A 16,522-nucleotide genomic window follows, 5' to 3' on the forward strand; every position below is an offset into this window, starting at 1 on the left:
CTGTTTGGAAGGAACAAGTCGAATGAACTACTTTGAAAGATATAAAATAAGCCTGAAGCATATCCTGTGTCCTGTGTGTATTTTCTAAAGTCATTTGACACATTAAATCAAGATATTCTTATTCATGAACTTTTCATATTTAACTTTTGATGCTAAAACTTTAGAGTGCTGACAATCTTGTCTTTTAACCATATGAGGGATGAATATAACAATGAACAGAAAACTAGCACTGATCAATGAAATAAATGTACTTTTTAATTAAAATGTCATTTAATGGGACTTTAAAAGGCAACAATTAGATTTTTTTGTATAAAACCATTACTCATCAATGAACTATATGTGATGTTAAAACAAAGAATCATTTGCATCATTTAAATTCATTTGTTACAATCATAACTTCATTCTGAGGACATTTCAATTGTGAAGATCTTTTATTTTAGTTCCTTTGATTTCAGAAGAGTTTGGTTTTGGATCAGAGCGCTGCATCTAACCTGTCAATCAAACACCCGGCCCATCAGTGAGGTGTGGGCTCTGTTATCTTCATCTTGTTTCTATGTCTCCTCTGTCCTCAAGTCACAATCAAGCTCCACTCTGGAGTTTTATTTGCCATGTTCGTGTGTCCGTTCATCACTAACTTCATTTCTGGGAACATTTTATTCAACAAAATCAACTGTGTCCATCTCAAATATGGAAAGTTCTACAACAATTGTCTTCCATCTGAGTGTACTGATGTTTCACTAAATATGAGCACAGCTACTAATCATTCATTATCTGTTTAGATAAGACTTTACTGCCAGAGGAGTTCTGGAGAAAGAACGCCTCATCTTTAACAACCACCACTGCAAATAAAAAGATACCTATGTGACTCAGATAGAAACACTCATGGACTAGTTCATGTATAAAAGTTTTGTTTAACATAAGAGTTAAACAGACCCCCTTCGCTTCCTCCTGCTTTGCTGTTGGTAAATCCAGACAGAAATGCAGACCAGAGAGTCGTGTGTGGAGGTCTTGAAGAATGAAGGTAGACTGAAGCTCACCTCATCACAAATCTTCTGAATGTCCTCAGAGGCATCCTGTGTCTCACTGAATCCTCCAGACAAGTTAGACATTCTGACGAGGTCGGCTGAACTGTAGGACCCTGGAAGAGATTTGAAGCATTTGTGAGGAGCACACTGCTCACTATCAGCCCCTCTGTACATGTTTTAGTTCAGCAGGTCAACACACCTGAGTGGGATTGATGGTTATATGCATTTTTGTGTCTGCTGGTCAGGATATTCAGCACTAAGAGGGAGGAAGTTGAACACTTTATTTTGTGAAGGGATATCTTAGTTAAATCAACAGGAAATAAGATATTTTTGCAATTCTTATGTTTCTTCTCTGATGTCCAGATGAACAGATTTCTAAATTTCCAGACATTTGTAGTCTTTGTTCGATTTCAACATACATTTGATTAACTGGAAGCAGTCAGATGAATCAATGCTCATGTTAAGTTTGTGCTTACACATGAAGCTCCACCCAACATGCAATGGGGCCACCTTCCAGGTGTATCCAGGTGTGGCTACTGTGTATAAATACATGTGTATCTGACACACAGTTGAAACAGTTGCGACATAAAAGCAGAAAGTTGACTTCTCTGTTAAACATGACAGAACCCAAGACAATGGATATGATGTGTGGAGGATGGACTGAGACAAGGGATGCTGATAAGGAAACTCAGTGGATTTGTGATCAGGTGAGCTTCACTCTGTCTTCACTCTTTACAATCTCTACATAAAACTCTGTGGTCTGATCTTCAGTCTGAATTTACATCACATTTTATTTCTTTCATACACAGGTGAAGAGCCTTGTGCAGGGAAAGACGAACAAGATATACCAGGAATACAGAGCAATTAAATACAGGTCACAGGTCGTGGCTGGATTTAACTACCTCTTCAAGGTAAATAATGTTGTGATAATTATTTTAAAGAGAAGTAAGAATGTCTCAGATACATGAACTGAATGAAGTGTGACATCTTTGCAGGCATTTAACACTGCTCCTTAATTTTCAACAACATGAGATCAAGATGAAAATATAAATTTATTCCAAATTCACTTCTCTTTTTCCTGCAGGTTTGTGTTGGAGGACCCAGTTACATTCATGTTCAGGTCTACCAAGCACTTCCCTGTCATGGAGGACATCTTGGGCTGAGAGGTGTACAGGAGGACAAAACCCAAGACATCCCCCTTGAACCTATCAGCAATTAAATACTTACAGGCTGCAGTCTCTGCTTCTTCATCCTGAAATGATTCCACACAATGTTGATTAACAATACAAGGTGTTTGATTCTGAATGTCACATCACACATAAAGATCAAAATGTTGCTGTTTGGAAGGAACACGTTGAATGAACTACTTTGAAAGAAATAAAATAAGCCTGAAGCATATCCTGTGTCCTGTGTGTATTTTCTAAAGTCATTTGACACATTAAATCAAGATATTCTTATTCATGAACTTTTCATATTTAACATTTGATGATAAAACTTTAGAGTGCTGACAATCTTGTCTTTTCAACCATATGAGGGGTGAATATAACAATCAACAGAAAACTAGTACTGATCAATGAAATAAATGTACTTTTTAAGTAAAATGTCATTTCACAGGACTTAAAAAGGCAACTATTAATGTTTAATATAAAACCATTACTCATCAATGAACTATATGTGATGTTAAAACAGAGAATCATTGCAACATTTAAGTTCATTTGTTACAATCATAACTTCATTCTGAGGACATTTCAATTGTTGATATCTTTTATTTTAGTGCCTTTGATTTCAGAAGACTTTGGTTTTGGATCAGATCGCTGCATCTAACCTGTCAATCAAACACCCGGCCCATCAGTGAGGTGTGGGCTCTGTTATCTTAGTCTTGTTTCTTTGTCTCCTCTGTCCTTCTCAAGTCACAATCAAGCTCCACTCTGGAGTTTTATTTGCCATGTTCGTGTGCCCGTTCGTCACTAACTTCATTTCTGGGAACATTTTATTCAACAAAATCAACTGTGTCCATCTCAAATATGGAAAGTTCTACAACAATTGTCTTCCATCTGAGTGTACTGATGTTTCACTAAATATGAGCACAGCTACTAATCATTCATTATCTGTTTAGATAAGACTTTACTGCCAGAGGAGTTCTGGAGAAAGAACGTCTCATCTTTAACAACCACCACTGCAAATAAAAAGATACCTATGTGACTCAGATAGAAACACTCATGGACTAGTTCATGTATAAAAGTTATATTTAACATAAGAGTTGAACAGACCCGCTTCGCTTCCTCCTGCTTTGCTGTTGGTAAATCCAGATTGAGATGCAGACCAGAAAGTCGTGTTGGAGGTCGTGAAGAATGAAGGTAGACTGAAGCTCACCTCATCACAAATGAATCCTCCAGACAAGTTGGACATTGTGACGAGGTCAGCTGAACTGTAGGACTTTGGCAGAGGTTTGAAGCATTTGTGAGGAGCACACTGCTCACTATCAGCCCCTCTGTACATGTTTTAGTTCAGCAGGTCAACACACCTGAGTGGGATTAAATGGATGTCCTGCCTTAAAAACTTATCTCTTCATTCTAGGTCAGGATGAAGAGATGAAAGCGATTAACGTCTGACAGAGAATTTTCCCACTTTCTTTGCTTATTATATCTTGTATTATCTTCTTAGGTGTGGAATGTTTTATTTATTACCTAACACTGTAGTATAATAGTAATACTAATAATTTATCTATTATTTATTTTTTAAAGAAATGACAATGACATTAATTAGCATGATAAATGGTCTGCATTTTTACAGTGCTTTTCCAGTCTAACAACAGCTCAAAGCGCTGTACAACACATGCCACATTCACCCATTCACACACACGTTCATACACTGATGACGGAGGCTGCCATGCAAGACGCCAACTGCTCATCAGGAGCAATTTGGGGTTCAGTATCTTGCTCAAGGACACTTTGACATGCAACTAGGGAGAGCCGGGATTCGAGCTGGTGACCTTCCGATCACTAGACGACCCGCTCTACCCACTGAGCCACAGCCACCAAAGTCCATCATGTAAATGTGCCAGGCTTAGCTTATTTTCTTGAAAGTCAAAAAGTTTTATCATGTTGCAGCTGTGGATTGTGAAAAAAGTGTCTTTTATTGCAGTTTTGTTTTTAGTGTCAGTGCTATAAATTCATTGTGTGTACTACGTGTGTGTCTGTGCACTGTTTGTGTTTGTTTTTGGCAAAGTGGACCCCAGTACTGTTTAATTTGTTTTGATTTAATATTTGTATACATTTATGTGAGGTACGTTTTTTCTTTTGATTGTATTTTTAACTCTTTATCTTTCATTATTTTAACCACCCATTTTTTTCTTTTTTTTGCTGTCTCAGTTTATGTATTTTGTTTTCTTGATATCTCACGTTTTCAATCTCTGATGAATCACTTCAAATTGCATTTTGGTTTATTTAAAATGTGCTTTATAGATAAAGTTTTATTGATTTTAATGTATGCCAGATTAGCTATTGGGAGATTCTATTTGCAAGGTACTCATGAATACAGACGAATTCCACTATTTCTTTTTGACAATGAAGAAAACCTAAAAACCTGATAATTCTCAAGCAAGCTCTGGATTAATTTTCTTCATTTATTTCTGTGGATTTACAGTCCTGCCTCTGAGCACTAGATGGAGTATGAACACCGCCTGTTAGCAGTAACTGATGAGACATGCAGACAGTTTTAATCTGGGCCGAAACATGAGGTGGATTTTTGATTACATCATTCATTACATACTTACAGAAAGAAGCTTGTTTCAGGGAGCAGGTTGTCTGCACACCTGGATATGAATCAACACGAACCTGCAGGAAAAAGAGAAGTGAATTGGATCTTTTATTGAATATCTTGATCTTGATCTTGTGTTACTGAGCATTGAGAAGCAGTGCTGCTGGATATCACACTTCATTCAGTTCATGTATCTGAGACATTCTTACTCTCTTTAAAATTAATATCACAACATTAATTACCTCGAAGAGGTAGTTTGTTTCTTTCACAAGCTGATCCATGGATAAAACTGCTCTGTATTCCTGGTATATCTTGCTCGTCTTTACCTGCACGAGGCTCCTCACCTGTTTATGAAAGAAATAAAATGATGTAAATCCAGACTAAAGATCAGACCACAGAGTTTTATGTAGAGATTTTAAAGAGTGAAGACAGAGTGAAGCTCACCTGATCGCAAATCCACTGAGTTTCCTTACCAGCATACTTTGTATGACTCCATCCTCCGGGTTTTATATCTGCCATTGTGTGTCTTGTAGTCCATTCGGTCCGCTCGGAGACTTCAACTTTCTGCTTTTATGTCTCAACTGCTTCAACTGTGTGTCAGATACACATGTATTTATACAGAGTAGCCACACCTGGATACATCTGAAAGGTGGCCCCACTACATGTTGGGTGGAGCTACATGTGTAAGCACAAACTTAACATGAGTATAGATTCATCCGACTACTTCCAGTTAATCAAATGTATGTTGCATTCGAACAAAGACAACAAATGTCTGGAGCTTTAGTAATCTGTTCATCTGGACATCAGAGAAGAAATGTAAGAATTGAACAAACTACATTTTTTTCCTGCTGCTTTATTCAAGATATCCCTTCACAATAATGCATAGTTTATATTTCCCCCCAAAAAGGTAAAGCATGAGCTTCAATGTACAGATCTTTGTTGAATATACATCCTAATTTTGCAATAAATAAACATGCCACACATAAGATAATACAAGACATGCTAAACAATGAAACTGGAATATTCTGTCAGACTTTAACCACTTTCATTTCTTTATCCTGACCTAGAATTCAAAGATGAGTGTTTAAGGCAGGACATCCTTTTAAAGGGATATGCCGGTGTAAGTTTAATCCATGGTCTAAATCACTGTGAAACTGTGTTACACTCTCAAGTTAGCAGACCGCTAATTTACAGAGTATTATCAACCTCAGAAACGACCGCACGACAACAATACACTGCAGTAAATGGATCCAAATATAAACCGTCACCAAAAAGCCACAAATAATGCTCAGAACAGCACCAAACTTCAGCAACAGTACAAATAGGGTCTCAGCACATAGTTCGGGGCATCTAACCTCCGCTAGCTTAGCTAGGGAACCTATTGGGAAGCTAAAAACAGACTTCAACTCTCCTTCAGCTTCCGGGTCGGGGAAGTCCCGACATGACGATTACCGAGTGTGGTTAGAAATGCTCAATTCCGTTCTTTTCCCTGTCCGCTCTCGATTATAACTGTTATAAACTGGCAGGTAAGACACATATGAACTTTGATTGCTTTTCCATGGAGTCATAATCATACATTTTAATCCATGAAAACTCTACTGCACTCGGTAATTGAGTCGTCTGGACTTCCTGTCAACAGGAAGCTGCTGCAGAAGAGTGATACATTTTGTCAGCTTTTCAGTGGAAATCCAGCTAAGCTAGCGGAGGTTAGATGCCCCAGACTATGTGCTGAGACCCTCTTTGTACTGTTGCTGAAGTGCCGCTGTTGCAGTGGTGCTGTTCTGAGCATTATTTGTGTCTTTTTGGTGGCGGTTTATATTTGGACCCATTTACTGCAATGTATTGTTGTCGTGCGGTCGTTTCTGAGGTTGATAAAACTCCGTAAATTAGCGGTCTGCTAACTTGATCTCTCTCTAACACAGTTTCACAGTGATTTAGACCATGGATTAAATATACACCGGAATATCCCTTTAATCCCTCTCAGGTGTGTTGATCTGCTGAACTAAAACATGAACAGGGGGCTGATAGTGAGCAGTGTGCTCCTCACACCTGCTTCAAGCCCCTCATTCATACACAGGTGAAGAATCAAGCTGAGGAAAAGACAAAGAAGAAATATGTGGACTTCAGAGCAGTGAAATGCAGGTAGTGGCTGGACAAACCTGTCTCATCAAGGTAATTAGTGTGAATGCTGACTCAGCATTCACACTATTGTTCTTCTGGAATTTATTATTAGTGTGAATGCTGACTCAGCATTCATTAGTGTGAATGAACTTTTCTTTTTTTCAAAATTTTGCCCATTCATCCATATAGGGATTTTTTCAAATTTCATTCTGCTATAACTTCAGCATACCTTCAGCTATTTAAACAATTCAACTATTAAAATGTTCTGCTTTTTAAGCTCTTTCAGCCTTGGAATTTTCAACTTTTGCAGAAATTCAGCTTTTTCCATTGAGCGAGAGACACCATTCAAACTTTAAAACAGTCTCAAGACCTTGAACTATTAACGATGTATTCAGTTTTTAAAAATATAGTACGGTTTTGAAAATATCGCAGTTTTAGTTTTAAGGATTTTTAGCTCCTCTTCTGATTTTATAATGGGTGTGTATTGCGTCAGCTAGAGTTTGTGACATCATCGCCAGAGTGAAAGGCCGCTCGAAGAATGGGAGCCAAAATTGTCTTCAGCTTGATTTTGATCTCACACCTTTTACTTGACATACACAATATATGCATAGAAATGTAGGAAAACTTGTTGGGTGTCAGCTGGTTGCCTCATTTCAGATGTGGGACTTACAGTTTTGGATTTAGAAGCCCGGGAGCGACACGAACTCAAAACCGTGGTCCATAAGCCGCAATGTTAATTTTGAGCCCAGATTTCTGGCTGAGAGCAGACGGTACCTGATTTGTCTCTTGCTGATGTGCCCTCATTTCTCACTCGACTGAAATGAAAATAATATCAACGTGTTCAGCAAGGTCTCCTGTCACTCAACATACACATTATTCGGCGATTACCATTACGGTTTTTTCACAAATTGCAGGAGTTTGGGAGGGCTTCTCCTATTCATCCTTATGGGGACACTTTGATCTGTCTCTCTGTATTTCTCCGTGTGTGTATCTGAAGAATGAGTGTGTATTGCGTGAGCCAGAGTGCGTGACATCATCGCTACAGTGTAGAACAGCTGGAAAATCTGGAGAAAGAATTCTCTTCAGCTGGATTTGGATCTCATATCTTTTACTTCACATAGACAATGTATACATACAAAATGTAGGAAATCTTGTTGGCTTGCTTCACGGTTGCTCGTCCTTCAACGTATGTGCAGCCATTTTAACCTCTTCCAGCACATCTTTTTACCTTTTCATCCTTGTTTCACCTATTTGAGCTCTTTCACCCTTTGACTTTTTTACATTTTCATCCTTTTTTCAACTCTTTAACCTCTTCCAGCCCTCTTGCTCTACAACTGTTCATATTTTTTCACCTTTTTAACCTCTTCCAGCCCTCGTACTCTACAACTGTTCATATTTTTTCACCTTTTTAACCTCTTCCAGCCCTCTTACTCTACTGCTTGTCATCCTTTTTAGCCTTTTTTCACCATTTTAACCTCTTCCAGCCCTTTACTCTACAGCTTTTCACCCTTCTTCACCTTTTTTATTCTTTTTCGGCCCTCTTACTTCATCCTTTTACACCTTCTTAAGCTTTTTCGACACTCTTACTCTACATCTTCGCATTCTGTTTTCACCATTTTAACCTCTTCCAGCCCTCTGACTGTACAGCTTTTCATCCTTTTCTCACCTTTTGAAGCTCTTTCAGCCTTTAACTTTTCACCCCTTAGCCTTTTTTCAACATTTTAACCTGTTCCAGCCCTCTTACTCTACAACTGTTCATATTTTTTCACCTCTTTAACCTCTTCCAGCCTTTTTACTCTACAGCCTTTCATATGTTTTCACCTTTTTAACCTCTTCCAGCCCTCTTACTCTACAGCTTTTCAGATTTCATCACCATTTTAACCTTTTCCAGCCCTCTTACTCTACAGCTTTTCCTATGTTTTCACCATTTTAACATCTTCCTTCCCTCTTACCCAACAGCTTTTGATCCCTTGCCTCCTTTTTTCACCTATTTAAGCTCTTTCAGCGTATAACTTTTCACCTTTTTAACCTTCTTTCACCATTTTAACATCTTTACTGCCGTCTTAATCTACCGCTTTTTGCCTTTTTTTTTTTAAACATTCTTATAGTTCTATGCATTTTCGGCAGCACATTCAGCAGATTTCGGCAATCGCTTCAGCTGTCAGCATTCACACTGTATTGTCGCAGGAAATACAAATTTTTCGAGTTATTATTCTTCCGTACGTTTTTTGTCCGATTTCAACTCCTTCAAACTTTGCCGATTGAAACCATTCAAACATCAAAATGTTCAGCTTTTTCAGCTCTTTCAACTGTTTGATTTTCAGCTTTTCAACTTTTTCAGCTATTCAGCTTTTTCCAAAAATAATTTAACATTGATTCAAATGGGAAAATCTTCAAATCCTCCTCAAAACTCATTGACTTTCAACCTCTTCTTGTTCCTCATACGCGAGAGACACCATTCAAACTTTAAATGAATCACAAAACCTTGAACTATTGACCTTGCATTCAGTTTTTAAAAATCTTGTACGGTTTTGAAATGGTCACAGTTTTAGTTTTAAGGATTTTTAGCCCGTCTTCTGAGTTTATAATGGGTGTGTATTGCGTCAGCTAGAGTGCGTGACATCATCAACTGCCGCACCCCAGAGTGAGGAGCAGTTCCAGAAACGAGAAAAAAATTCTATTCAGCTTGATTTGGATCCCATATCTTGTACTTGACATAGACAATATAGGCATATAAATATAGGAAATCTTGTTGGGTTTCAGTTGATGGTCTCATTTCAGCTGTAGGACTTACGGTTTTGGATTTAGAAGCCCGAGAGTGACAAGCACTCCTGAATCTTCCCCATAAGCCGCAATGTTAATTTTGAGCCTAAATTTCTGGAGGATCGCAGACGGTACATGTTTTGTCTCTCGCTCCTGTGCCCTCATTATGCACTCTACAGAAATAAAAATAACATGGGTGCGTTCAGCAATGTCACCTGTTACTCAACATGTAGCATGTTTTGGCGATAACTATTACAGTTTTCCCAGAAATCGCAGGCGTTTGGGAGGCATTTTCACATTCATTCCTTATGGGGACATTTTCGTCTTTGTTTTTGCTCCTGCTGCAGCATGTCTACAGCCATTTTAAGCTCTTTCTGCCTTTAACTTTTCACCTTTCGGCCTTTTTTCACCTTTTATCCTCTTTCTGCCCTCTTACTCTGCAACTTTTTGGCCTTTTCAATCTTTTTTTAACCTTTTTAAGCTCTTTCCGCCCTCTTACTCTACAGCTTTTTAGCCTTTTCAGACATTCATTTTTCTGTATTTTCAGCTCCTTCAAACATTCAACTTCATGTTCAGCAATTAAAATGTTCAACTTATTCAACTCTTTTAGCCCCCTTAAGTTTTTCTGCCCTGTCAGCTTTTTAAAATATTCTTCTTTCTGCCTTTTCAACTCCTTCAAACATTCCGCTTCATGTTCAGCAATGAATATGTTAAACTTCATGAAATCTTCCTAAGCTTTTCTGCCTTTTCAGCTTTTTAAAATAGTCATCTTTCTTTTTAGCTACAGACACAAATCCAACTTTATGATATATAAATATTTTGGTGACAACCGTTACAGTTTCCTCAAAAATTGCAGGGGTTTGGGAGGCATTTTCCCATTCATTCTAATGGTGACATTTTAATCTTTGTCTCTGCTCCTGTTCCACCATGTGTGCAGCCATTTTAAGCTCTTTCTGCCTTTAACTTTTCTCCTTTTCAACCTTTTTTCACCTCTTCAAGCTCTTTCATCCCTCTTTCTCTACAGCTTTTTAGCCTTTTCAGCCTTTATTTGCCTTTTTAAGCTCTTTCAGCCCTCTGGCTCTACAGCTTTTTAGCCTTTTTAGATATTCATCTTTCTGCCTTTTCAACTCCTTTCAACATTCAACTTCATATTCAGCTAGAGAATCTGTTCAGCTATCAAAATGTTGAACTTTGTTAGCCCGTTAAACCTATTGCTTTTAAGCCTTTCTGCCTTACCAGCTATTGGAAAATTCTGCTTTTTCTGCAAATTCCCGACCATTCAACCTATAGTTTTATGCATTTTCCACAGTATGTTCAGCAGATTTCGCTTCAGCCTTGAGCATTCACACTGTATTTTCGCAGGAAATGCAATTTTTCTAGTTAAAGCTGTGATATCATTGATTCATATTACAGTAGATGTATATGGACTGGATTCATTGTGACCACAAAGCTTCCTGGTGGGGGAAACATCCTCACTACACTCACTACAAAGATCAATATATGTACTTATACCATTTCTTCTATGCAGATTTTGATTTCTAACGTGTTTACAGTATATTACTGCATTAAGAGTGAGATGGGAGCCAGCTGTGAAAGATTTTTTGAAAAGGCAGTACGTACTAGTAGTCTGGACTGACTTGTCCTCGCTGTACTTTGTTGTTCTTCCACTGATATCTGAGAGGAGTTGGGAGGCGGCCATGGTGGAAGCAGGAATTTAGGGAGAAAGTCTTAAAGGAGGATCAACAACAGCCCACAATAGAAGGCCGAAAGTCACAGCTTCTAGCTGAGCTGTGCTAACGCATGTGGCTCCAACGTAAGAGTCTTCCACAGGCTCATTCATCCTGGAGGGGTTGAGCTGCAAAGTGCCCTCTTGGATGCCCCCGTAGCGGACAAAACATGATCAAGTCTCTCTTCACTATAGATATATCGTGGCTTTGTGGTGCCCATCTGCACACAGCTGGTGACCTTATTGTTATTTTTTTTTTCTCCAAATTGAACAGGCCTGATGTAGACTGGTATTGTTTTAAACTGCATTATAATATGTTTATTTCTATACTGCTAAATTGTCACTAGATGGCAATGTTGTCATATTTGAAGTTCATCAACTTGGTCTTCTATCAGCTTTCTTCAGTATGTGAAAGGTTTCACAACACTGTATAACAGCCATATGTGGATAATTCAGCATCATTGGGTTGTCTGTGTTACCGGTCAACATGTTGATATCCTCATCTGCATATGAGGCACTGACTCACTCAGCACTTTATTAGTTTGCACTCTGGTTAGATGTGAAACTGTATTTCACGGCACTTGAACTTGACAGTAAAGTTAAAACTAATCCAAAACTGAATCTAATGTTGCTATATGGATGCAGAGTGCTATATACTGCAGCTAGCGTCAACTTGTGTAGTGTTTTTATTGAAAACAGCCAGCCAGACAAGGCCAGCCCAGGCCAGCAGTCTGAACCAGTCTTATGACAGTCTTATTATGACAATTTTGCGGCTGACTGCAACACCAAACCTGGCCGAACGAAGCGGACGTCACACACCCTCATTGCTACTTAAAGACCGTGTAAAGCGGCAAAAAAATTGTGTTATGAGTTTGTCACACCATAGAAACATGTATCATTGACCACTAAGCCAAATTTGAAAGATTAAAACAATTGCTAAGTATATAAAATTAGGTCTCAAAATCATGGAAAAACAAGCACTTCTTTCTGCTGTGAAACGCTGGGGGCGTGTCAGCTAGAGGCGCTGGAACCACGCCCATGCAGCGCAGGGGGGACGTCATGTTAATGAAGTCGGTTTCTCCCCAGGTGTTCCCCAGGTGTTCCCCTTGTCTATCTAAACCCGCGGACAGTTTATAATCATATGGATGCTGTTATAATGTATAGTGATTGAGATCCTGACCCACCAAACATCCTGGAAAGTGACGTTTTTCGCACTAAATGACATAATTATACATAATCACCATCAGTAAACAGGACGCCGTCTGACTCTGTCACTCGCAGGGACAGAGGCTGTTTTCTGGGGGAAATTCCCTGAAGTTTCGGTCAGGAGAGCTGACGGTTGCGGTGATTTATTTTCGTCAAACACTCGGTGAGTTAAACACTCTTGTGACAAGCGTGGAAAACGCTATTTTCTGAGCAGAAATGTGAGGGAGAGACGGGAGGACAGGCGGAGGACGGACAGGAGGACAGACGCTTCTCCACGTACAGCTGTGGTATTTGTTTTCCTCATATAAGTTGCCAAAGACAGTTACAGTTACTACATCACTTTTGTTCGGTCATGTAACGTTGCTTTGTGGGACATTTCTCTGTATTTAGTTGAATGAAGGACCTGTGCAGTTATCAGACTGTCAGACTGACACACCCTCGCTCCGCGCCTCCGGATTATCCGCTCACACTGGGACGGCTCACCAATAATGCAGCCCTGATACTACCGCCACATACCGCCGGTAGGACCCGCCGTCAGTGGGACGGAGAGGGTCAGCTGCGGTGGCGGCCACAATATGCCGGTAGGACCCGCCGTCAGCGGGATGGAGAGGGTCAGCTGCGGCGGCGGCCACATTATGACGGTGGCACTCGCTGTCAGCAGGATGGAGAGGGTCAGTGGCGGCCACATAAGGCAGGTGGCACTTGCTGTCGGCGGGTGGAGAGGATGCAAGCCGGGGATGGAGAGGGTCGGTTCGTGAGGGTCCGAGTGACCAGCGTCAACGGACTCTGCAGAAATCCAGACATTACCTGGTGATAGTTGCTGAAACTATCAGGGGTAAAGTGGACACTGCAGAGACGGGTGTTGGTGGTGATGTTGAACGCCCCACAGTAACGTTAGCTCCTCTTGACAAAATCGATCCACCGCTTCCTTATGTTGTCATCCGAAGGAAACTTAAATAAGCTAACAGCGCCGTCATCCTGCACACTGTGGCATCCAGGGAAGATGCACGAGCGATGTGGAGGAGACATGACTGGTTAGCTGACCGGTTGGCTGGTTAGCTAGCTGCAAACTATTGTAAGCAATGCTATCCATGACTGGAGAGTGAGTGGGAGAACCGCTGAAGCTGACGCGCTTAAATCCTGAACACAGAAATGTTGAAAAACAGTTTGTGAGCCTAGCTCCAAAATTAAATTCTAAATGGCCGAATGGCTTTTACATGTTTTAAGTAAACACATTTATGACCTGTCTTATGTGTTTAGAAGAAAATGGCTGATTTTGATTTACACAGACTTTAACATTAGCTTATTAGTAATGTGTCACGATGCTACTGCTAGCTAGCATGATAATATCATTAATGATCGGTGAATTTAAAAAATGTATAATCATAGTGACATACCTTTCTCCTTTGCACGTTTCTCCTGCTCTTCTTCTCTGTGCTTTAGAAAGTGCGCCCCAGATGGCTTTTGCCAGTAGAACATCTCTGCTTTTGCCATTTCATTTTCCGGACTTGACTCGTAGACACACAGCTGACCGCCCGACTGCACATCAGTGTGCGCGCTCACATGTTGTGTGACCGTGACGTGTAACAGCTGAATGGGCAGTCAGAATCGTCATTGCTTTTACTTACGTTTAATTTATTTTTTATATCAAAATATTGTTGTAGATGGAGGGATGGCAAAAAAAAAAAGAAAAATAAATAGACATTAAAATTTTAATTATATGTAGCCTGGTCAAATTTAAAATAACACAGGACACAAACTAATTCATCTTGGCTAATTTGTAGCCGCGAAGGATAGTAGCGGTGTGTCCTCCAGATACAGGCAAAAGAAGGAGGCATTTGTGGGGAGCATTTGGAGCACACTTTGAATTTGGACAGGCTTCGCGCGGCTTAGTGACGTAATTGCACTTCAAATACGCACTCCGAAGGATGGTGCCCCTGAATTTGGACACAGCCTATGAGTTGGATTGAAATCAAGTTCCTGCAACAGGTGATGCCAGTCAATCATTAAGTATCACTGATCACTTGTTCTTTGGAAATTGTTGGCAAAGGTTTTTGAAAACCAGCAGCCAAATCCACAGATTGCCAAACCACAGCACATTGTCCTTTGACAGAGCTCTTCTTTGATTCAATAGCTCTGACACGGTTCAACCAGTTTTGTGTTTTTGTGATCGAAACTGAACTTGCCAAAGTCTTTCAATCAAAGCAATTCTTGGGGAGATGAAAAGATATGTGCTGTAACATTTTTGGCAGTATCGGCAGAGGAGAAGTCAGCCTCGACATGAACCATGACTTTTAGTCATTAGATGAGTAGACTCAGATGATGGAGTTCTGTCTGTGGCTGGTATACAAATATGTCTTTATACCAGTAGAAATGATTGGAACAGCTTTTGTTCAACAGTGTGTAAATGTTCAGTCATCTGCACTTCAGGACAGAGAACAAGGAGGCCCTTTGATACTGGTCTGTCACTGAACTTTCTCACCTTTCTCATCTCCAGGTTCAGTTTTACATTTATAAAGAGAGTCTTTACGTTTCCTTCTTCTCAGACATTATAACCAAAAACAATGATAATGCTCGTGCCCTGTTTGCTACTGTCAACAGGCTAACAAACCCTCCCGTGCCAGTAGCCACTGAACATCCATTTACCAGAGCCTGTAATGAATTTGCATCCTTCTTCACTGCCAAAATTCTGAAAATTAGACAAGCGGTCAGTGCCACCGTACCAGGTACAGGAGGTGTGTTGTCCATTCTGTCCACCTAAAACCAACTCTAATAACTCTAACATGCAAGACATCATGTGGCATTTGAAATCTTCCTGCTGCCTTGATATTTTATCAGCAGGGTTCTTCAAAAAAGTTTCAGACTGCATGACTCCAGATCTTCTAAAGACTGTCAACATGTGTCTTCTCTCAGGTGTTTTTCCCTCCAAGCCATGAAAACAGCAGTCATTAAACCGCTCCTGAAGAAGAACAATCTTGACACATCAGTATTGAATAATTATAGGCCCATATCAAACCTCCCAATTATAAGTAAAATCATTGAAAAAGCTGTTTTTCAACAGCTGATCAATTACTTAATGATAAATGACTGTTTTGATGTTTTCCAATCACAATTTTGACTACATCACAGCACTGAGACCGCTCTTGGCAAGGTCTTCAGTGGCATTCATTTAAACACAGACAGTGGAAACATTTCAGTCTGAGTATTACTGGATCTCAGTGCTGCAGTTGACACGGTAGACCATAATATACTATTGGACTGACTGGAAAACTGGGTGGGACTTTCTGGTACAGCACTAAAATGGTTTAAATCATATCTAAACCATAGAGACTACTTTGTGGCTATTAGTAATTACACATTTGAGTGGATGAAAGACACACACTAAGACAATTACAAAGCCAGCCTACTATCACCTTAAGAATATATCCAGGATAAAAGGACTTATGTCTCGGCAGGATTTTGAAAAACTTGTCCGTGTATTGATCTCCAGCAGACTCCACTACTGCAACAGTGTCTTTACAGGACTCCATAAAAACTCCATCAGACAGTTGCAGCTGATTCAGAACGCTGCTGCTCGAGTCCTAACAAAAACCAAAAAAGTAGACCACAACACTCCAGTTCTTAGATCTTTACACTGGCTTCCTGTCTGTCAAAGAATATTTCAAAATCCTGCTGTTGGTTTAGAAAGCCCTTAATGGTTTCGGGCCAAAATACATTACTGATCCGCTGCCACGTTATGAACCATCCAGACCTCTGAGATCGTCAGGTACCGGTCTGCTTTCAGTCCCTCGAGTCAGAACTAAACATGGAGAAGCAGCGTTCAGTTATTATGCGCCACATATCTGGAACAAACTCCCTGAAAATTGCAGGTCTGCTCCTACTCTCACCTCTTTTAAATCAAGACTGAAGACCTTTCAGTTTA

At 39.9% G+C, this 16,522-nt stretch overlaps 1 protein-coding gene across 1 annotated transcript; it reads left to right on the forward strand.

Moving 5' to 3' along the window:
* Positions 1-1,583: 1,583 nt before the first annotated feature.
* Positions 1,584-2,423, forward strand: LOC115570096 (cystatin-A1-like). Its single transcript, XM_030398369.1, has 3 exons — positions 1,584-1,732; positions 1,835-1,936; positions 2,110-2,423. Exons 1-3 carry the CDS (start codon positions 1,643-1,645, stop codon positions 2,242-2,244), a joined length of 327 nt encoding a protein of 108 aa, XP_030254229.1. The 5' UTR covers positions 1,584-1,642; the 3' UTR covers positions 2,245-2,423.
* The last annotated feature ends 14,099 nt before the right edge of the window (positions 2,424-16,522 follow it).

This window comes from Sparus aurata, chromosome 19 (assembly GCF_900880675.1).
Source record: "Sparus aurata chromosome 19, fSpaAur1.1, whole genome shotgun sequence".
Taxonomy (NCBI): Eukaryota; Metazoa; Chordata; class Actinopteri; order Spariformes; family Sparidae; genus Sparus; species Sparus aurata.